General features: G+C 47.4%; 1 protein-coding gene, 1 long non-coding RNA gene and 1 other non-coding gene across 3 annotated transcripts; 2 read left to right on the forward strand and 1 right to left on the reverse strand.

Annotated features, from left to right (window-relative positions):
- Window positions 1–1,600: 1,600 nt before the first annotated feature.
- LOC129530143 (U6 spliceosomal RNA) lies at window positions 1,601–1,704 on the forward strand. The gene has a single exon (XR_008675690.1). It is a non-coding gene; the product is annotated as a U6 spliceosomal RNA (small nuclear RNA).
- Window positions 1,705–11,268: 9,564 nt separating this feature from the next.
- On the reverse strand, window positions 11,269–15,421 carry BTG2 (BTG anti-proliferation factor 2). The gene is made up of 2 exons (XM_055368693.2): window positions 15,112–15,421; window positions 11,269–13,762 (listed from the first exon to the last, which is right to left on the reverse strand). The coding sequence occupies exons 1-2, from the start codon at window positions 15,251–15,253 to the stop codon at window positions 13,428–13,430; spliced, it is 477 nt and encodes a 158-aa protein (XP_055224668.1). The 5' UTR covers window positions 15,254–15,421; the 3' UTR covers window positions 11,269–13,427.
- A 108-nt stretch (window positions 15,422–15,529) lies between these two features.
- Window positions 15,530–22,097, forward strand: LOC129534103 (uncharacterized). The gene is made up of 4 exons (XR_010133444.1): window positions 15,530–15,805; window positions 16,153–16,252; window positions 19,583–19,774; window positions 20,217–22,097. It is a non-coding gene; the product is annotated as an uncharacterized lncRNA (long non-coding RNA).
- Window positions 22,098–23,292: the final 1,195 nt, after the last annotated feature.

The following is a 23,292-nucleotide window of genomic DNA, read 5'->3' on the forward strand; positions in this document are numbered from 1 at the left end:
ACTGAATCATCAGTCTTCATCAGCCCACGTGATGTGAAAGCCCGCCCATGTAATGTGAAAGCTCTTTCCAAAGATAAGTCTTCAGTTATTTCCAAACTTACCTAGATCTCCATCTGTGTCTGCCTATTTACTGCTTATGATCTCAAGTTGTTGAGGTTCAGGGTAGAACTGACTTCACCAACATCAAATGAAGCCCTGCCATCAGCATCCAGCATCCACCCAAGAACGTGTTCACTGGTGTGTAGACCTTGTGCCGGGAACCATGTATGCAGGCTGGCTTAGCTTACAGAGCTCCTTCACTCCCTCTTAGGAGACTCCCAAATAGAGCACTTTTCCTTTTAGGTTTAGAGTGGGAGGATGGAGGGGTGGTGAGGAGGGGACACTTGCCCCACAGCTACCTGAGGACCACACTGTAGTTCGTTCAACCCGTATCTGTCATCCAACGGTCAGTGTACTTAGGCCTGCTCCGTGCAGAGTGCTAGACAAGCACATGGAGGTGAAAAAGGAAATAGAAATGATTCCTGCCATGGAGGTGTGAGTGACGACAGTTGGAGAGGGGAGAAGGGCTTGCAGAGCCACCAGACGTCAACTCAAAGCAATGTGCTGCCGGGCCCGGTGGCTCACGCCTGTAATCCCAGCACTTTGGGAGGCCGAGGCCAGCAGGTCACTTGAGGTCAGGAGTTTGAGACCAACCTGGCCATTGTGTTGAAGCTCTGTCTCTACTAAAAATACAAAAGTTAGCCCAGTGTGGTGGCACATGCCTGTAATCCCAGCTACTTGGGAGGCTGAGGCAGGAAAATGGCTTGAACTGGGGAGGCAGAGGTTGCAGTGAACCAAGATCACACCACTGCACTCCAGCCTGGGTGAAGGAGTGAGACTCCATCACACACAGACACACACACAGACACACACACACACACACACACAGAGCAATGTGCTGACTGTGTTTGCTATAAAAGTGTGAACAGTAATAAACTATGTGTATACACCCTTAAGGAGTTCTGAAGTAAGAAATATGTCATAAAGATGTGAGCAGTTTTAAACCATATGCATGAATGCTGGAAACCCCTGAGGTAAGAACGTATATAGAGGACAAGTGGAATTATTCAGGGAAGGCATCCTGAAGAGGCAGTGGTAAGGGAAAACAGCACTGATGCTGGAGACAGGCGCACATAGGTTTTAAATCCATTTCCACCACTGCCCTCTTCTGGTTACTGGTGCCTTGCTTTCTTCATCCGTGAATCTGAGGTCATAAGATCTCAGAGACTGCATTCAAAAAAACAGTACAGATACTGTGTGTAAAACACCAGGCAGAGTCCCTGGCAATAGTGGTGTTCAGCACACAGTAGGTGCTCACATCCTAGAAGAAAGTGATTTGTGCCACGTCAGTTGGCAGAGTACAGAAACTTGCAGATGTCAGCAGAGCTGCAAGGAAAGGTGAGCAGGAGAGAATTTGGTGAGGGTCTCTGGCCTGGTTGGGCTACTGCACAAAGAGTTTGGGGTTGGAAAGACTGAGAGAGCCTGGGATTCCCATCTTAGGAATACAGAATGGCAAAGAAAGTCTGCAGGAAGGGAATGGCATGATGAAAATAGAGTTTGCATGCTCGCTTCGGCAGCACATATACTAAAATCAGAATGATACGGAGATTAGCATGGCTCCTGTGCAAGGATGACACACAAATTTGTGAAGCATTCCGTATTTTTATAAATAAAAAAATTGGGGAAAAAAAGAAAATAGAGTTTGCATTGTGCTAGGATGATGGTCAGTCTGGTGGTAGGGCAGGGAGGGCAGGAGGCTGTTGTATGAATGTTACGAGGACAAGACCTGGGTTATGTGCTGGCAGGAAATAGAGCAGAAGAAATAAGTTGTTTTTTTTTTCCTGTTCCATGTGGAAACGAAAATAGAATGGTACGAGATAATTTAGCACAAGTGACTCATTTTACAGATAGGAAAACTGAGGCTCATGAAGGAGAAAAGGTAGTGCAAGGCTGCAGCCATTGTGGATTTTTCACAAGATGATTTATAAACTAAACACTTTCCAAAAAGAAAGAAAGAAAGAAAGAAGAAGAAGAAGAAGAGGAAGGAAGGAAGGAAGAGAAAGAAAGAAAGAAAGAAAGAAAGAAAGAAAGAAAGAAAGAAAGAAAGAAAGAGAAAGAAAGAAAGAAAGAAAGAAAGAGAAAGAAAGAAAGAAAGGAGAAGAAGAAGAGGAAGGAAGGAAGGAAGGGAAGGAAAGAAAGAAAGAAAGAAAGAAAGAAAGAAAGAAAGAAAGAAAGAAAGAAAGAAGGAAAGAAAGAAAGAAAGAAAGAAAGAAGGAAGGAAGGAAAGGAAGGAAGGAAGATGAAAACTGAGGCTCAGAGTGGAGAAGGGACTTGTTCAAGATATCGAAGGCTTCTATTACAAGTTACTGTCAGCCCTGAAGCTAGGCCCCCTATTTCCTCACAACTCCTACCCCAGTGCCATTTCCGTCAGCCCCCAGCCAGCCTCCAAAGTAGACACTGGGAAGGATTTCTCTGGATAGAAATCAGCGTTTAGTAGCTGTGGAATCTATTCTCCCTCTCCTGCCACTGAGGCCAGAGTCCTTTCCTGGCATCATCCCAGATTTCTTCTCTCCAGGTTGTTACCTTTTGGGTAAATCAATTTAGGGAGTTAATTGATAACGAAGGCTCTCTCACATTATGATTTAAGGTGTGAACACCCCCATTTAAGTGACATTTACATTTCAATAAGAGGTGTTTAAAGACCTAAAAGCCTGCAAGATTCAAAGGACCAAGTTTTCTTAAGGTGCAATCACAGGTTCCTAGTGAGTCCCAGCTCAAAATTGCTGAATGGGCTTAATTTTTTTTCTTCCACCCCTGATCTAAATTCCTTTCATCCACTAGCCTCCACTCTTGGCAACTTTGACATTCATTTGTTCAACCAGTATTCACTAATACCTACTAAGTACCAGACACTGTTCAGGCAAGGTCTCTGGCCTACATTCTAGCTATAAATTCAGGGTTATAAAACCGAACATCATGGGAACTCAGGGGAAGGCCACGTAGCCCAGTCTGTGAAGGAGAGATGTCACTGAAAAACTGTGAACTTGAAAGTGTGAACACTGAACAGTGAACATTGGAAAAGTGTGAACTTAAAAACGTGAGTGAACCTGGCTAAAGTAGGTGGAAAGGAAGGGGACAGGGCATTCCTTGAGCAAAGGCCTGGAGGCTGCCGTCCCAAGCACAAGTTTAACGGGTACCACCAGTTGAAGGTGGGGAGCGCTGCTTTTTATCTAATTTTAGGGGTGAAGAGGCCCCTTATGTGCCCTCACTTCTATCAGGAACATGCCAGAATGCTCCTTCTTAGAGATTGTGGCCATAGGGACAGCCTTCCACTGAGGTCCTCAATGCAGAGACTCACTCCTAGCTTGGGGGGTAGGGTTGAAAACCCCTACATCCCATTCCCAGGTGGCCCCAGGTACATCATAGGCCACAAGTTGAGAGCACATGCAGATATGTACTTTTAAAAAAACAGCCTTTAGCACTTTCAAAAAATTAGTTGCCATGATTAGAGTTTAGGGAAATGTCAAATAAACATCTACATTTCAGGCTGCTCTTGAAAATTACCATATCTGAAATCACTGGCCTCATGATTGCAGTGGACTGAAGCTAAGGAACAGAGGCTCTGTTCAGACAAGGTTTGAGCTCACTCCTCAAGTTTACCATGGCTTTTGTCCAGCCAGCCTCACTTATCTACTGCCTGGTCCCACCCTCACTCCCCTGCCCATCGAATTTTAAATGGCCCTTCCCTGATAGTGATGTTAAGTAAAGCAGTTCTTGCTCCAAACTCACCCAGCTATTACCTCTTCTTATCTGATATGCTCTAGGCAGCCTGTGCAGTTTACTGGACAAGAGTTGAATCAAGGTTCATTCTTGTTTATAGGAATGAGGGTGGAGAATGGCAGAGCCAATGGGAACAAAATGGCTTGAAGCTGCTGGGGCCCAGAGAACCAGGCTCACATCAGGGGAAAGGATTGGCTGCGTATCCAGGGCATACTCGTTTGTATAAGATCCTTATCCAGGGCCCTGGTAGCCTCTTAGACTGAGCTCAAACGTTTTTCTTGCCAGCTCTGCAAAGAAGTGGTGTGGAGAAAAAGCCAGAGAACTTGGCCCTGCCCTTCTTAGCTTCTCCATTTATTTCTCTTCTGGGAAGGGAGAACCTGTGGGTGTACTCCACAGATGGGCTGAGTGGAGGTAAGTAAAGCTGCTATTAGAAAACTTTCCCCATCCACTTTGTGTGTAAATGAGCACATAGCCCAGTTTGGTATTAATCCACAAGCAGACCAGTGGAGCCAATGGGTCAAAGTTGCCCTGTGGCCCGCCGAGGTCAGATGCCTAGCAAGGATACCGTACATTTCTGCAAGAATGACAGAGGTCAGACATGAGTTCATTCAGTTATCAATCATTAATTCAGCAGGTACTTTTAGAGTCCCTACTGTAGGCTACACATGACCCTAGGAAGGGCTTTTGGATTGTGCATATTTTCTTTGCCACAGCCTGGGCTGTACATGTTTTTTATTTTTATTATTTTTATTTTTTGTAGAGATGTCGTCTCACTATGTTGCCCAGGCTGGTCTCAAACTCCTGGGCTCAAGTAATCCACCTGCCATGGCCTCCCAAAATGCTGGGATTATAGGCGTGAGCCTCCACACCTGACCTGTGCATGTTTTTTTTAATTTTTAATTTTTCTTTTTTTTTTATTTTCGAGATGGAGTCTTGCTCTGTTACCCAAGCTGGAGTGCAGTGGTACAATCTCAGCTCGCTGCAATCTCCGCCTCCCAGGTTCAAGCAATTCTCCTGCCTCAGCCTCCTGAGTAGCTGGGATGATAGGCATGCGCCACCACACCCGGCTAATTTTTGTATTTTTATTAGAGACGGGGTTTCACCATTTTGGCCAGGCTGGTCTCAAACTCCTGACCTTGTGATTCGCTGGCCTCGGCATCCCAAAGTGCTGGGATTACAGGCATGAGTCACCACCATGCCCGGCCCTGTGCATGTTTTTAAACAAAGGATTGAAAATCATCTTTGTAGGGGAGAGGCCACAGGCTGCTCGGATGGTGTTATCTGTAGCCATTCTTTTTTTCTTTTTCTTTTTTTTTTTTTTTTTTTTTTTGAGATGGAGTCTCGCTCTGTCGTCCAGGCTGGAGTGCACTGGTGAGGTCTCAGCTCACTGCAACCTCCACCTCCCAGGTTCAAGAGATTCTCCTGCCTCAGCCTCCTGAGTAGCTGGGATTACAGGTGTGTGCCACCACCCAGCTAATTTTTGTATTTTTAGTAGAGACGCGGTTTCACCATGTTGACCAGGCTGGTCTCGACCTCCTGACCTCATGATCCGTCAGCCTTGGCCTCCCAAAGTGCTAGGATTACAGGCGTGAACCACCACACTCAGCCAGCTGTAGCCATTCTTGAAGGTACTAGTAGGTGCTATGATTTTAAGAATGATTTCCTTCCAGTTAGAAGTATGCCAGAGTGTTCTTCTTCATTTTAGGATCTTTCACTTTAGGACCCTCTTCAGAGTCCTTAAGGAGATGGGGTTATTTCTATTCTCAGGCCGGGCATGGTGGCTCACGCCTGTAATCCTAGCACTTTGGGAGGCTGAGGCGGGTGGATTACATGAGGTCAGGAGTTTGATTCCAGCCTGGCCAACATGGTGAAACCCCATCTCTACTTAAAATATAAAAATTAGCTGGGCATAGTTGCAGCACCTGTAATCCCAGCTATTCAGGAGGCGGAGGCAGGAGAATCTCTCTTTTTTTTTTTAAGGTTTTTTTTATTATTATACTTTAAGTTCTAGGGTACATGTGCACAACGTGCAGGTTTGTTACATAAGCATACATGTGCTATGTTGGTTTGCTGCACCCATCAACTCATCTTTTACATTAGGTATTTCTCCTAATGCTATCCCTCCCCCAGCCCCCCACCCCCTGACAGGCCCCAGTGTGTGATGTTCCCTACCCTGTGTCCAAGTGATCTCATTGTTCAGTTCCCACCTATGAGTGAGAACATGTGGTGTTTGGTTTTCTGTCCTCGTGATAGTTTGCTGAGAACGATAGTTCCCAGCTTCATCCATGTCTCTGCAAAGGACATGAATTCATCCTTTTTTATGGCTGCATAGTATTCCATGGTGTATATGTGCCACATTTTCTTAATCCAGTCTATCATTGATGCACATTTGGGTTGGTTCCAAGTCTTTGCTATTGTGAACAGTGCCACAATAAACATACATGTGCATGTGTCTTTATAGTAGCATGATTTACAATCCTTTGGGTATATACCCAGTAGTGGGATTGCTGGGTCAAATGGTAATTCTAGTTCTAGATCCTTGAGGAATCGCCACACTGTCTTCCACAATGGTTGAACTAATTTACACTCCCACCAATGCAAAAGCATTCCTATTTCTCCACATCCTCTCCAGCATCTGTTGTTTCCTGACTTTATGATTGCCATTCTAACTGGCATGAGATGGTATCTCATTGTGGTTTTGATTTCCATTTCTCTGATGACCAGTGATAATGAGCATTTTTTTATGTGTCTGTTGGCTGCATAAATGTCTTCTTTTGAGACGTGTCTGTTCATATCCTTTGCCCACTTTTTGATGGGGTTTTTTCTTGTAAATTTGTTTGAGTTCTTTGTAGATTCTGGATATTAGCCCTTTGTCAGATGAGTAGATTGCAAAAATTTTCTCCCATTCTGTAGGTTGCCTGTTCACTCTGATGGTAGTTTCTTTCGCTGTGCAGAAGCTCTTTAGTTTAATTAGATCCCATTTGTCTATTTTGGTTTTTGTTGCCATTGCTTTTTGTGTTTTGGTCATGAAGTCCTTGCCCATGTGAGGCAGGAGAATCTCTTGAACCGAGGTGGCAGAGGTTGCAGTGACCGGAGATCATGCCATTGCACTCCAGCCTGAGCAACAAGAACGAAACTCTGTTTCAAAAAAAAAAAAAAAGAAAAGAAAAGAAAAAGAAAGAAAGAACAAGTATTCTCTTTTTATCGAGTACTTACATGTGCCAGGACAATTATAAGTAGATTATGGCTCTCATTTAATCTTTGTAACAACATTTTTAAGTGGGTTATATTCTTCATTCCATTTTACAAAGGGGGAAATTGAGGCTTGGCTGAAGTCACTAGCCACCAGGTTGCACAGTGGATAGATGGGTGGTAGAGCTGAGATTAAACCTCCCTAGGGAGCCTAACACCAGAGCCTGAGCTCCTAACCTCTTTGTAGTACTGCTTCACAGTGTTTGCAAACTGAAACCTTAACAGGCAGGAGTCTGACCCAAGCAAAAGATTATTAATTACTGTACTTCTCAGCCCAAATTACCTTACCTTTCAGTTCAACTAATTGAAAATAATGATAATAGTGGTGCTAATTTGCCCCCCCCCCCCCCCCCCAGTGATTGGCAGTATAATGGGGATGGATGATTTAGAATCAAAAGCTGAAAAAGGCTGGGCGAGAACCGTAATCCCAGCAGTTTGGGAGGCTAAGGCAGGAGGATTACTTGACGCCAGGAGTTTGAGACCGGCCCAGGCAACATAGCAAGACCCCATCTCTAAAAAAAATAACAAAAAATTAGCCAGGAGAGGTGGCTCACACCTGTAGTCCCAGCTACTTGGGAAGCTGAGGCAGGGGGATCACCTGAGCCTCGGAGATGAAGGCCGCATTGAGCTGTGATCATACCACTATACTACAGCCTGGGCAACAGAGTGCAACCTTGTCTCAATAAATAAATAAATAAATAAATAGCCAAAGAAAAGAACGTAGGTCATTTAATCCAAAACTCTAATTTTTTTTTTTTTTTTAAACGGCGTCTCACTCTGTTGCCCGGGCTGGAGTGAGTGCAGTGGCGCAATCTTGGCTTACTGCAACCTTGGCCTCCCGGGTTCAAGCAATTCTCCTGCCTCAAGTAGCTGGGATTACATGCACCCGCCACTATGCCCAGCTAATTTTTTGTATTTTTAGTAGAGACGGGGTTTCACCATGTTGGCCGGGCTGGTCTCGAACTCCTGACCTCGTGATTCGCCCACCTCGGCCTCCCAAAATGCTGAGATTACAGTCATGAGCCACCACTCCCAGTTTTTTGTTTTTTTTGTTTTTTTTTTTTTGTTTGTTTGTTTTTTAAGACGGAGTCTTGCTTTGTCGCCCAGGCTAGAGTGCAGTGGCTCAATCTCGGCTACTACAACCTCTGCCTCCCGGGTTCAAGTGATTCTCTTGCCTCAGCCTCCTGAGTAGCTGGGGCTACAGGCACGCGCCACTACACCTGACTAATTTTTGTATTTTTAGTAGAGACAGGGTTTCACCATGTTGGCCAGGCTGGTCTTGAGCTCTTGGCCTCAAGTGATCCATCTGCCTCGGCCTCCCAAAGTGCTGGGATTACAGGCATGAGCCACTGCACCCAGCCAACTCCCTAATTTTTAAGACAGAAAAGCTGAGGAGCTTGTCCAGACTCACACGGCTAGTTAAGAAGTACCAGGACCACAACCCATACATTCTTCCTCCCAGTCCAGAACTCTTTCTGTTGCACCAATCTTTGTTGAGCCAGGGATGCTGTGTTGGCCTGGAAGCCAGGACACCTGAGTCCTCACCTTCCTTACCAAAGGCTCCTTACAGGAGACAGGCCTACAGAAGTGGGTTTCTTCCTCCTGGGACTTGTTTGTTGCAGCACCAAGGACTCCCCCACCCAGAACTCCTTATCAGGATCCAGGATGGGCTCTTAATCTGCAGCATGCAGAGCCTTGTCTACCCTCTCTGGGGAGGTGCATTATCATTCAAAAACAGCTGACTGACCACAGGTCTCCCAAGCTGGCACTGCTTACTAAGTGGAGAAGATGGAAGCAGAACAGACCAACCAATGCCTAGTCCCTGAACACATGAAAGCCACCAACTGCAACTCTTCAAGCAATTTCAGGCCAGAGCCCCTGTACCCCCAGGTAGCCGAGGGGTATGCTCCAGTTCTACTGAAATTGGTTCATATCAAAAAAGAAAACACATTGCTTGACCACAGAACCCTCTCATGTAAATTGAGGGACTACTAGTTTACCAACAGCCAAGAGTGGCCCTGAGGTGAATCTGCCATGCTGTGGCTTCCCTGACTTGAAGACACACGTGGGTGAAGGGTCCCCTCAGTCTCCAGACAACCTTCCCTGAATTTCAGGCTTTCCACTAAACAAGGAAATATCCTTCATGAGCTAGGCCTTTTAGGAATCAGGAAGATAGATGCTGACTTTGTACCATACACTCAAAAGAGGGTGGGCAAAAACTCCTCAACCCTAACTAACCCTGTCCTTACATCCGAAAGAGTAGGTCCTTAGATGCTGACTTTGTACCAAATGCTCAAAAAAGGTTGGGCAAAAATTCCTCAACACTAACTAACCCTGTCCTTACATCCAAAAAAGTAGGTCTTTTTAAACAAGTGTCTAGGACATTTATTTCAGAAGCTACAAATAAAAATGGGACTACTCCTTTCAGTAACAACCCCTTGATACAATGAGTCTTAACCAAATTCTATTTATGACACAGATGACCTGGCCTTCCCTAACCCCATCCCTGGCTCCCCTACCCTCCTCACTCAACACAGGCATAGCACACACAGCCTCCCTGGGCTACTTCCAACATAGCACATCTAGGGAAAACTGTATGTTTGTTGATAAAGGTCATGGAGGTATGAAATGAAGTTGGGGGAGTTGTCACTGTGTATGAAGCAACATGTGTAAAGTTTAGTTTAAATACAGGTCACCGCCAGGTGCAGTGGCTCACACCTGTAATCCCAGCACTTTGGGAGGCTGAGGAGGGTGGATCACCTCAGGTCAGGAGTTCGAGACCATCCTGGCTAACATGGTGAAACCCCGTCTCTACTAAAAGTACAAAAATTAGCCAGGCATGGTGGCAGGCATCTGTAATCCCAGCTACTCCAGAGGCTGAGGCAGGAGAATCACTTGAACCCGGAAGGCGGAGGTTGCAGTGAGCCAAGATCGTACTACTGCACTCCAGCCTGGACGACAAGAGCGAGTGAGACTACATCTCAAAAAAGAAAAGAAAAGAAAAGAAAGAAAGAAATAAACAAATAAATACCGTTCACCTACAGCCAAGAAAAAACTAGACCAGGTTGGGAATGTACTTGCCCTCAGTGGGAAACTCTGGGCTTGTGTCAAAAATCTCATGGAAAGAACTCAAAAGTCAGGGAGGATAAAAACTGTTATTTCCTTGCATGTAACCAAAGGGAGTTACAAATTGGTAACAAACTTTTGGCTCTCACTCCAGTGTTTGCTGTCAGAAGTAGCTGCTCTCTAGCTAACCTGTAGCATTGGCATTCAGCTCCAGTGCATAGATCCTGAGGCCTAGCTGCGCTTGTCTAACAAGACAAGTATGGTGGATAGCAAATGGCAGCCCCAGAGATGACAAGAGCAGCTTTTCTGGGAATTGCCAACAATCCTGCCTTAGCCTGGGAAGGAGTTCATTACCCGCTGCTTACCAAACCCTGGTCTGTGAGACAGGCTGTATCTCAATCATTTTTAATAAGTTCAGTGCCTAGCACTTACTGACAATACATGCTTGCTAAATGAATAACTGACTGAATGAATGAATGAATGAAATGAACGACTATCAAAAACAAGATGCATAAGATGGAGATCTGGCTAGACTAGGGAATGTTCAGACTAGAACCCTGTTACTTCTAGAATCTTCACAGGGAAATTAGAATCCTCATTAAAGGTGGAAGTAGGTTGGGCGCGGTGGCTCACGCCCGTAATCCCAGCACTTTGGGAGGCAGAGGCAGGGGGATCACTTGAACTCAGGAGTTTGAGACCAGCCTGGGCAACATGGCAAAACCCCATCCCTACAAAAAATACAAAAATCAGCTGGGCCTGATGGCACATGCCTGCAATCTCAGCTACTCAAGAGGCAGAGGTGGGAGAATTATTTGAGCCCAGGAGGCAGAGGTTGCAATGAGCTGAGATTGCACCACTGCACTCCAGCCTGAGTGACAAAACTGTCTCAAAACAAACAAACAAATAAACAAACAAAATGGAGGGAAGTAAGGAGCTACTTTCCAGGAAAGAGGGGATGCTTGGAAATGGCCCAGCCATACAACCAGATTTTTCTTTTATACCACCCACATGCTGTAGATTGTCTGAGTGCAAGTGAGGAGAAATACTATTAAACACAAAGAAAGGATTTGGATCTGAAAGGGAAACACAAATGTACAACGTGAGGATTTTAACTTCTCTACACCACACAAGTTTATCCTGCTACATTTTTATTAAAGTAACAAAAAGGTGTACATTTGTCCATAAGCTGTACATTCTTCCATATAAAAACACTATCATACAATTAGTAACCTTTGTCTTTTCTGTCAGAATAGCTTACAAACATACTACTACTATTTTTACTTACTAGGAGAGACAGGCCTGCTCAACAGTCCAGCTCGGGGGTTTTGTTGTTTTTAAAGTGAACATCATAAAGAAGACAAGAGAGACAAGACTAAGCATGAGACCATGAGGCTGCTTCTAAAAAGGCAGGGACCTGTTTGCAGACAAGATGCAAGAACACAGCCTGCAGTGATTCACAGCTTTGTTTCAACCCACAAACCAGAAAATTAGCTCTTGGGTCTGTGGGCCCAAAGTGAACTTTAAAGCAATAAAGACTGGAAGCAGGTCTGGGAAGGCAATACAAAATGTGGAGAGTTGAAAAGGAGGCAGAGCTGGCAGGAATGGGTAGGGAGAGTGTTTGGTAAATAGCACCTTTGAGTCAAAATTGAGCAGTTAAGAAATCCAGGAAAGGGGATTGGCTGTGGGGAGGGGAACCTGGGGGTAGAGGAAGTGGGGTGAAGATTCCTCACTAAGGGGCAACAGCAGGAGGGTGGCCATCCTGGCCAAATGCCCTAGCCCTGTCCTTCTTAAGGTGATCCGGTTTGGGAAACTCGAGGTCTTTTGAGGACCCCTCATCAATGTCACTGAGAAATTGAAGGAAGGGAGTTTCTTCCCAGTGTAGCTTTCCACTTTTCTCCAACCCACAACAGTAAATATTGCACAAGTCTACGACAAATTTGGATTGTACTGAGACAGACAGCAACCTTTCCCACAGGTGCTCTGAGCACCAGGGAGAAAAAACAGTGCCCAAGGTTTGGCTTTTATTTAGTGTCGGCCCTACAAGAATACCAAGTAGTCTTGCAGAACATGGGGCACTCTCCCATTCAGCCAAGGAATACATGCAAGGCTGACTAGCCAGCCATCATCCCAAGGAGAGCAGGAGAGATGGTTCCCTAAGCCCACCAGGGCATCAGGAGGTTCTGATAGCCAGTTTTCCTTCAGACCCTCCTGGGACCCAGGGGGCATATTGCACAGTGACTGAGAACTCTTGTCCTAGAAAATACGGTAGCTCTATGACCCGACCAGAAGGGAAGGGGGAGGGGAGGGTTAGAGGAGAGTTGTGCTTTTGAAAAGAAGGCAGTAATAAAGGACCTGGAGTTCCCTGTAGCTTTTGAGCCACCTCTCAAAGGGATCATGGCAGCAGCATCAAGACTTTCATGTGGTTCCAAAAGGAAGAGTTTTGGCCAAAAAACATCCCCAGTGGATACTCTTTGGGTCCCAAAATTCCATTGCAAATCACCCCCAAATTATTTGCCACACATACACACAGAGCAGCACTAGCAAAGCAAAGGTTTTGTGCAGAGTTCCCTTCCATCCTAACCCCAATAACCTCCAGTTCCCTCCTCCCCCTTCAGAAAACCCAAAGCTTTAGATTCCTGGCTGGAAAGCAACATCTACAGGCCCCTGAGGGTAGAATTAGAAACAAGTCATGATTTCAAGAAAAGCTGCTTAGGACAGTAGGAATCAGGAGAGGCCTTTTCACTCTCTGCCCAGGACCTCATTAGAAAAATAAAAGAAAAGATAACATAGTATTGTTTAAGTCCAGGCATGAATGCCCTTGAGTAATAGAGGAGCCGGGGATGCAGGTGTCTGGCTGGGGGAGACAGAGAGCTCTGAACTTGGCCTCTCTTCCTCCCCCAGGGCAAATCCCGACCTCTCTGTTCACAGTTGCTAACCTTGCTTGCTCCCTCTCACATCTTCCTGGGGTGCTAGCCAAACGTCTCCCACTTCACCTTGGCTAGGTCTACCCCCTAACAGCTCCCCCTCCTATAGGCAGACACTGGCTCACAGACTCAAGCACACAACAGTTCTCTCCAAAGGCACCTGGGGAGGCCACTTCCAAGCAGCTCCCTTGAAGGATTTTTTTTCTTAAAAAAAATCTTTTGGTTTTTTTTCCTCCTTTCTTAAAAAAAAATAATATATATAAATAGCTCTTCATTTAAAAATACAGTTCCCCAGGTTGAGGTATGTGGTGGCCTGTTGTCACGGCAGCATGAGCACGGCGGCGCCCAGGGCGGGGGCGGAGGGGCCTAGCTGGAGACCGCCATCACGTAGTTCTTGGAGGGGCTGCTCCGGCCCAGCAGCACTTGGTTCTTGCAGGTGAGGAGCCCACAGGAGGCGGCCAGTGGGGCCTCCTCGTACAAGACGCAGATGGAGCCGTCCTCCCCAATGCGGTAGGACACCTCATAGGGGTCCACCCACAGGGTCAGCTCGCTGGGCAGCAGCTGATGCAGCTGGGGCTGGCTGAGTCCGATCTGGCTGGCCACCCTGCTGATGATGGGGTCCATCTTGTGGTTGATGCGAATGCAGCGGTAGCCGGAGCCCTTGGACGGCTTTTCGGGAAACCAGTGGTGTTTGTAGTGCTCTGTGGAGACAGGACCAGGGGGAGATGCCCTGGTTAGATCAGCTAGGCCATGGATACTACCATAGGGCGGGGTGGAGGGTCAAGGGACAGGAGGAGAGGAAGGGGCCCTTTAAATAAGGGAGGTGGATTCCTCTGAGTTCTAGGACCCTCTTTCCACTTAGCAGAGAAAATTTTATGGAAGCTGGAGAGATCCACTTTCCTGCTTCCAGGACAAGTGTATGTGACAGAGTGTGTGTGTGTATGTGACTGTGTGAGTGTGTGTGTATGAGAGAGAGAGTGTGTGTGAGTGTGTGTGCGCGTGTTGGGAGGGGATTCTAGAGCTCTAGGGTACTCTCTAGTGGCCAGTGTATTGCTTTTGGCACACCCCCAAAGCAAGGGAAGGGTGTGACTGGGACTGGCATGTCCAGGCAGGGCCTCTGGAGACCTGTGAGCTGAAGTTTCAGGGCCAGGAAGGCTGCCAACATTGTTGGGTCCACAGCAACTCACTGGACCTCCCACCCTGTGTTCCCTCTGCTTCCTTCAGAAGAGTCAGAGAACCTTCCTTAGCAGTGCCTAAGGGAGTGAAAACTGGGTTGTTTTGATGAAACATCTGTTTTCCTCAGAAGGCAGGGTCTGTGTGGGTGCGTTCCGAGATGGCTATCGCTTCCCAAAACTGACAGTAACCAGCTAGAAACAGCTGGGAGAGAGGTCTCTCCCCAGCCAGCGAGCGGGCTGCTTATCTCTTCACCTCCCAACTCGAAGGCCCGCACGGCAGGGTCACGAGCTACCAGGCTCTCCTCCCTATCACAATAGGTGGCAGATGGCTAAGGGGAACCAAAGAGAACACAAAGGGGGCCCAAATTCCAACTTGAAGCCAGTCAGCAACCAGTGGACTACCCCAGGCACAGCGCACCCCGACCGGCAGGAAGAACCGCACTGGGACTCCAAATTGTTGAAAAGGCTCGACTGCACCTTCTTCCCTCATCCGGACCCCTCGGCCGACCGGGCGGCCCGCAACAACATCCATCGAGGGTCTTAAGATCTCGAGGGTCCAGCGAGGGAGACGAGCCCGTAATGAGACAGGGGCATAAGCTGGGGACTCGGGCTGGCACTCCAGGACCAGGGTCTACGCCTCCGAGAGCGTAGAGGGGCGCGCCCCATCAGAACCGCCACGGCCGAGACCCGAGCACAGGGCTGGGGAGGAGGACCCAGGAAACTGGGGACTGCGGGCCGCCCCGGGGGTCGGAGGAGGGCCACCGAGTCCCAAAGCTGCTCCCGTGGGTCACCCTGCCGCAGGAGTAGAAGAAAGACGGCCCTGGCAGGGAGGGGGCCGACCCCCGGTGGCGCCAGGCCCCTCGGCATGCGCTCACCTGTGAGTGCCTCCTGGAGCGCCCCGCTGAAGACCTTAAGCCTCTGCTCGCTCACGCAGCCCCGGGTCCTCAGGAGGCTGGAGAGGAAGCCCACGGCGGCGGCGATCTCCGGGAGCATGTCGGTTCCCTTCCCGTGGCTCATGTCGCGCGCGGCTCGGGCTCAGTGAGCGGTCTCGGGTGGGAAGTGCGTGTCCACAAGACAGCGTTACCCTGGCCGCTGCTCGGGCTCTGCCCGGACTTTCCCCGGGCAGCGTTTTTCAGGAGGTCCAGGGAGGTGGGGGGGCAGCCGGCGGCGGCGCTCATTGGTCGCGGCCAGCGGATGGGGGCGGGGCCCGGAGCCTCCCCGCTCGGCCCCGCGCTCCGGCGCTTTTCCCCGCCCCCGCCACCCCAGCCCCCGCCCTCGCAGCCTTGGCGGCGCTGAGGTCATCGCTCGCTGTCGTCAGTGCTAGGAACCTGCGCCCGGCTGAGCTGAGCGAGGCGAGAGGAGAAAGCGAGGCCCGGGGACGGGACTGAGAGCTCTGAAAGGAGGGAGGCGGCTCCCGAGTACTCCGCGCCAGGCAGGCCCCGACTTCGCCTCTTCGCCCATTTTTAAGGCTCGAGTTAGAGGCCACCTCCTCCGAGAAGCCTTCGGTGACACCACCTCTCCCAGACGGTTCCCCTTTCTGATTCCCACAGCATTTTCCAACCATTCACGGTCAGAACCACTCACCAGGACGTGTTGTCACCATTTTATCGCTTTGCCTCGTCTCTTAACTAGACGAAATGGGTTCCTTTTGGCTCTTTGGAAAGGGAGGCTGTCTTCTATTTCCGTGGTAATCCCACCTCCCACAACAAGTTCCATTCTACAGCAATGCCTTTTCTCTTGCTGAGAAACATTCAAGTCTAAGTTTTCTGGTGGGTAGGGGTAGGGGGTGTGTTGCAAGACTTTTGTCTTCTCAACTTATTTTTCTAGTTCTCACTTTCCTTAAGTGCTAATTTTTTTGAATTAGTGGTCTGCTCTCAACTGTACATATTTTTCCATCCACTCCCTCCTTCCCCCAGCCGTCTTCCTTCCTCATTGTGGATTGGACCTTCTCGAGAAAGAATCTGGCCTCAGTCTCCCTCTTCCACACTCAGGGACCGCCACCATCACCGGCACTCGGTAAATGTCTGCTGAATGGGGATAACTTCTACCCAACACCCCGAAGCCTGCCCAGGGTCTGGCATACAGATGCCATGTTTGTAAGGTGACTAAAACCCAGTGGCCTCTGTAAATTCCTATTTTCCTTGGACTCTGAGCCCTCTCACCACCTTCTGGAAGCAGTGTCCCTGTCTTTTTTCCTTATGCCCCAGGCTTCTCCACCCCCCTGTCTGGCTGTGCTGCCCCTGGATCCCTTCGTGCCCCGTTCCCCGCACTATGTCTCCTCAGTCCTCCTCCCTTTTCTCTAGGCTGCCTTTCCTTGGAGAGGTCCTATGCATGTAGTCTGTCTTGATGTTTACTGTTTTACAGTGGCCTTTCTCATCTGCACAGTCTGTCCTCCTGTCTTTCCATCCTGCTCCTGTTCCCACCGGCTCTGTCCTCTCCCTCGGATGTCCAGCCACCACCTCAATGTCAGCCGAAGCCCACTGGCTCTCCAAAGCTCTTGATCTCCATTTCTGTCAGCGATACCATCATTTCCCAGTCACTCCGTCCAGAAAGGTCACCCCCTCCTTGTACTTTGCTCCCTAAATCCAGTCCCCAAATCGGTTGCTTCTTACTATCTAGACGGTTGCAGTGGATTCTATCCAGTCCCATCCCCAGACCACCCTTCCCACTGTTAGTGGAGTTCCCTTCCTAAAAGACTTCATTCCCTAGCTCTTCTCTTGCTCAGGTCATTCTGAAACATCCCCTCCCCCATTCGTCTACTAAATCAAGTCCAGACTCCTTTGCCTAATGTTTAAGACCCTTCATAATTTAGCCCCATCTGCCTTTTTAGGTTGCTGCTACTTTGTGCTCCAGGGTCACTCTTCTCACTGCCCTCTAAGTATCAGCAAATCTACAGCCTGGATCCCTCAACAGCTTGCCCATGATCCCCATCTCTGCCCTGTAACGTGGTCCCCATTCCATGCATGCCTGAACATGCGTGACCCTGCTGCTCCGTGGCTCATGTCCTTATCTCCTGCATACATCATTGTCTATACCACGCCCCACCCCTGCCTCAATCTCTCACACTACTGAAGGTACAGTGTAATCTCGGTCTTCCACCTTGAAAACCTATGCTGACCATTCTCTCGAGGCTGAGTTAGTCATCCATACCATTCTTTGGGCATTCACAATCTATCATTTGGTATTGTTAGTGATCTTTTTAGAGATTCAACCAGAGTTTGCAAGTTAATTGAAAACAGGTTACTATGCTCACATGTCCCACATTTCTGGAACAATTCAGAATTCAAATATTTTGCTCTACTGCTTCATATAACAAATAAAAATGACCCAAAATTCTAATATTTTGGCATTAAACGTATCTCTTAGATGGCCTCTTTCACCGGCTTCTCCCCAAATGCTGGATCAGGCCAGATGAGGCCATTACTTCTGCTCACTGAGGGGAAAGAATTATTTGTTGCAGGAAACAGGGCTGACCCTGGAAACAAGATAACTTAGAGATATACCCAGCCATGGAGACCAGGTGTCAGCAAGGCCGGAACTGACCAAGGTCAACCACCAAGGAAGTCAGGGAAACAGGTCAAGATATAGACAGCTATATAGGGTTGTTCAGCACCTAAATGTGAAAACGCTGAACATCTTCCTGGGTATGTCTTTGACAGGTGTGAGTTGTAGGAGATGCCTAACATCTCTTGCAACTGAACTGCTGAAAAAAATCTTATGGTAGCCCCTCGACTGTTTTTTGCTTCAGAAAATAGAATTCTGTCCTTATGTAGATTTTTCTGTCCCTCACCAGGCCACATAGTGAATTCTCAAGAGAGCCAGGACTGGGACCAAATTTTCTGACTTCAAGTATGGGGCCTTTTCATTAGACTGTTGGGCCCCTCTGCTGCTGTTGCATGGGCCGTGGTCCGACAGAGCTGTCATTGCAGGCGATGATGCAGTGAATGGGACAGGAGCCAGGAGGCTGGAACCCCTCGTCTCCACCATTACCCAGGGTGTGCCTTGGCCTCGTCATTGGTGATTAGTTTGTGAACTTTGTGTAGGGCAGAAATGATCCATAAATACCAGAAGGCAGTCCCACTGCTCTCTCTCTCTTTTTTTTTTTTTTTTTTTTTTTTTTTTTTTTTTTTTTTGAGACAGGGTCTCACTCTGTCATCAGGCTGGAGTGCAGTGGCGCGATCTCGGCTCACTGCAACCTCTGCCTCCTGGGCTCAAGTGATTCTCCTGCCTCAGCCTCCCGAGTAGCTGGGACTACAGGCATGCACCACCATGCCCAGCTATTTTTGTATTTTTAGTAGAGGTGGGGTTTCATCACATTGGTCAGGATGGTCTTGATCTCTTGACCTCGTGATCCACCCACCTTGGCTTCCCAAAGTGCTGGGATTACAGGCATGAGCCATTGTGCCCAGCCTCTCCTCTTTTCTTTCTATACACAAGCCTAGGGAGAGGAAACTTAATGTATCTCACATTCAAAGTTCCCAAGTCAATATACAGTGTAGCCGGGCGTGGTGGCTCACGCCTGTAATCCCAGGACTTTCGGAGGCTCAGGCAGACTGATCACTTGAGGACAGGAGTTTGAGACCAGCCTGGCCAACACGGCAAAACCCAGTCTCTACTAAAAATACAAAAAAAAAAAAAAAAAAATTAGCTGGGTGTGGTGGTGGGCGCCCGTAATCCCAGCTACTCCAGAGGCTCAGGCAGGAGAATCGCTTGAACCTGGGAGGCAGAGATTGCAGTGAGCCGAGATCACGACATTGCACTCCATCCTGGGCAACAGAGTGAGACTCCATCTCAATAAGTAAAAAATAATTTAAATATATATATATATACACACACAGTGTAATTGTACTCAACTCTGGATTTAGGTTCTCAATCAATTTCTGAATACATTATAGCAGTCCCAATTGTTTTTGAAATTTCCTGAAACTACTCTTATATTGCTAGGACCAGAATCCTTAGAAGCTCTAAAAGTCAAGATATCACCCCTGCTTTTTTTCTTTGCGTGTTGCCTGTTGCTTCCCATTCCTTGGTATAATCAAGGTGCTGTTTGAGCAGCAAGATAAGGAGAGTGGGTTTCCTCTCCCTCCCCACCTGTCCTTCCTGCTTCTCTTTCTCCCTTCCTGCCCTTCCTCCTCCTCTTCCTCCTTATTCTTCTCTCCCTCCCTCCACTCCCACCCAAGGGTCTTGGGTTGAATTTTGAACTTTAAATGTTGACTTGTGCTGACCAGTGACTTCACCCACTGAAGAGGGGGAATGGGGTGATGGAAGTGAGGGTGGACTTCATTTATGCCTCATCTGGACCAGAATTTCTGTCCCATGTGACCTGAGACCTATTGGTTCCTCTAGTCCTGGTTGCTCATCTCGCCCACTTGCACAGCCCACCTGTGTGGCCGACTCAGGATTGACCCACCTGCTCTCTTCAGGCCATATTCCCACGCAGAAGTGGGTCCCACTCCTCAGGCCTCTGTGCTGGCCCTGTCTGTGGGGTTAGCATGCAGCCCTGCTCTCCATTTCCAGCTCAGAAGCAACTGGATCGTTGTAAGTGATTTCTATCTTTCCCAGCACCCTGTTGGGCCTGTGGGGACTTGGCTTGGTTGGCTCAATTTTCTGAGTACAAGTAGAAACCTGAGGTTGAGTGAGGCAGGCAGAGGCTGGGCTGAGATATTGTAGGAGGGTAATATCAGGTCATTTCTCCACCATGCAGAGTGTAGTTTTTGTTGGTCTGTGTGTCAGTGTGGTTAGGGAGGTATTAGTATGTATATTTGAGTGAGCATACATACTTAGATTGCATGTGGGCTCTGATGTTTGTGGGTAGCAGGGGATATGGATATGTGTTCGCTATGTTAGTAAGCACATATAATGGTATCTGTTGAAGAAAGTCGTCTTGTGAAATGTGGGTGTTATGGTAGAGTGTACATTTTGGTGGAGTATGTCTGAGTGTAGCTGGTGCAAATACTAATTTGATCTTTCCTCTTTACAGACCTCATTGGTGACAACTTGACTGTGCTGCCCAGAGCTGATAAGAAACATCACCCGGGGAAGACCAGCTGCCTCTTCCTTGCTTCCTAATCAGGGTGGAAATACTGCTAAATATATCACAACTCTTTGCAAGCATCGTTGGGTAATGATCGGGACATCTTTGTGGGTTCCCTATCATTTTCTCACAAAGTTGAACCTTTCAAGGTCAGTTCTAGGCCAGCCAGTCTGGGAGTCATTCTTTAGAATCAGAAGAGAATTTAAGAAGAGGAGAAGATAAGATTGTCTCTAAAACCTGCTAATGAGAACTACAGGAAGGTGGGGATGCTAGCTATTTTTAATATTTCTCGTTTGAACCCCTTCCTCCACCCCAGAATGAACTGAGAGTAGGGACAGAAATAGATAATGCAAAGATGGTTAGGGTTGAGGGTAAGCAGAAAACTACCCATCTAGACCGAAGGAAGGCTTGCTAACATATCAGTAAGCAAACAGCTTTCTAATCTGCAGGTAACAAGTTTTACATCCCTGAGGACACTTTTTGAGATGGGACTTTGTTTGTTTGTTTGTTTATTTGTTGTTTTTTGTTTTTTTGAGACAGAGTCTCGCTCTGTCTCCCAGGCTGGAGTGCAGTGGCATGGTCTCGGCTCACTGCAACCTTCACCTCCCGGGATCAAACGATTCTCCTGCCTCAGCCTCCTGAATAGCTGGGATTACAGGTGCATGCCACCATGCCCAGCTATTTGTGTGTGTGTGTGTGTGTGTGTATTTTTAGTAGAGATGGGGTTTTATCATGTTGGTCAGGCTGATCTCAAACTCCTGACCTCGTGATCTGCCCTCCTCAGCCTCCCAAAGTGCTGGGATTACAGGCGTGAGCCACCAGGCCCAGCCTGGGGCTTTTTGAGACACTATTGAAGGCTGAGGAAGAATCTGGAAGCTAAAGAGTAACCCATTCCACCACCTGCTCTGAAGATAGAAGAAGCAAAAAAAAGATTAAATTGTACAAAAAGCACTTAAATTAGACAACAGAAGAATTTCCTGATACAAAGTGGGTGTCTAAGATGCGTTAAACAAGATGCCTGCTCCAGCCAGGACTCAGACACTCCTGGGTGGAGAGCATCTTCATAGTTTGGGATAAAAGTGACTATACAGAGTGGTGGAGTGAAGGCTGCAGGCCCCTCCCCAAGGTGGCATCTAACCCCGGAGGTATCAGGACCTCAGAGGCTACCCACATGATTTCCAGCTGATGAGCAGAAATAGCTGTGGCAGGTGCAGGCTTCACTTGCTGCCACCAACATGGGAGCTCACCAAACACCCAGTGGCCAAAAGAACCAGGGTCTCTCTAAGCCCTGGGCTCACCGCCAGGCAAGCTTGGGTGCTTGGGAGGGCCATGGTTCTTCACAGGGCAGCTCTGGATTTCTTCTCAATTTACTCAACTCTCTCTCTTGAATCCCATCTGTGCAGCTTAGAAGTCACAAATTAGAACCCCCCAAGGCAAAGCTGACCATAGATACAAATGGTTTTGTCTGTATAGTGTTTAAGCACTTAAAAAATTCATTGTGAACATTTAATAATTAGTGTCAAAATGAAAATATCTATAGTTTGTCTGTAAAAACCAGAAGATCTGTTAACACTGATCCCACACTTCTATTTGGCAATGACTGGCCCCTAAGACAGGGGGTATGTCCTCTAGCTCACCACAGTCTCCACCTTTACCTACTGCATCCCTGCTGAGACAAAGTGGTACTTGCCATTTATTAAGGATGAATGCTGCTTTTTTTGTAAATTATACTTAATCCTCATTTGCATTACCTGCCTTCATTCTGGAGGTATTTGAGTTTGCATCTCCTGATAAAGAATAAATCTCAAAATTGTCATCTCTAACTTCACCTTTATTACAGAGCTTCCAATTCATTTTTTTCCAACTGAGAGCTGGACATCTTTGGAGCATTTTTCTGGTGTTTCAGTCTCAACATGTAATAGATCAAAGATACTTCTCTCCCTTCTTCCTTGTTTCTTAGTTCTTTCTCTCTCTCCTTAGTATTACCCTTCTTTTTCTGCTTGAAAAACCTTCAATAGCTTCCCATTGCCTGTAGTACTAATTAAAAATCTCTCATCTGACATTCAAATGGCTGCATACCAAGGGACCTTAGGATACCCATTCAAATCACCCAGGAAGTTTGATAAAAATTCAGATCACACAGCCTCTCCCTGAGATTCTGGACCCCACCCACCTCAAACTACTGAATCAGTTATTAAGTATATACATACATATCATATATATATATGTGTGTGTGTGTGTATATATATATATATATATATATATATATATATATTTTTTAGACGAAGTCTCACTCTGTCACCCAGGCTGGAGTGCAATGGCGAGATCTCGGCTCACTGCAGCCTCTGCCCCCCACCGAGTTCAAGTGATTCTCCTGCCTCAGGCTCCTGAGTAACTGGGATTACAGGCGCCTGCCACCACGCCTGGCTAATTTTTGTATTTTAAGTAGAGATGGGGTTTCGCCATCTTGGCCAGGCTGGTCTTGAACTCCTGACCTCGTGATCCGCCTGCCTCAGCCTCCCAAAGTGCTGAGATTACAAGCGTGAGCCACCTTGCCTGGCCTTTAGTTATTAGGTATATGAGAGGTAATTTATAGGAAGCATCTAGCATACTACCTAAGTATTATAGATGCTCAGCAAACCATATCTCATAATTGCCAACTGTCAGAAGCAGGGTTTTCAGAAATAATCTACACAAAAATTTTAATTCTTCAGATGGAGAAAAGAAAGGCATGAGATGAAAAAAAGATGTCCAAAGTTACACAGCTACTTAGTGGCGGGGCTAGGACTAGAACCTAGATCTCCCACCCAGTCTAAGGCCCTTTCCATTAGGCCAGACTCCCATCATGTGACCCTGGCTTTATTCATGTATTTACTTACTCAATGAATATTTATTGGGTTCCCCTGGGAGCCAGCAGTGGACCATGGTGGGTTTGGGAGTTGGTATCAGCATTCCAAGTGTCTATCTGGGGGTGAGGGCTGGAGGCTGAGTGTGTGAGATGGCCACTTGGAGACACAGAGGA

This window comes from Gorilla gorilla, chromosome 1, assembly GCF_029281585.2.
Source record: "Gorilla gorilla gorilla isolate KB3781 chromosome 1, NHGRI_mGorGor1-v2.1_pri, whole genome shotgun sequence".
Classification (NCBI taxonomy): Eukaryota; Metazoa; Chordata; class Mammalia; order Primates; family Hominidae; genus Gorilla; species Gorilla gorilla.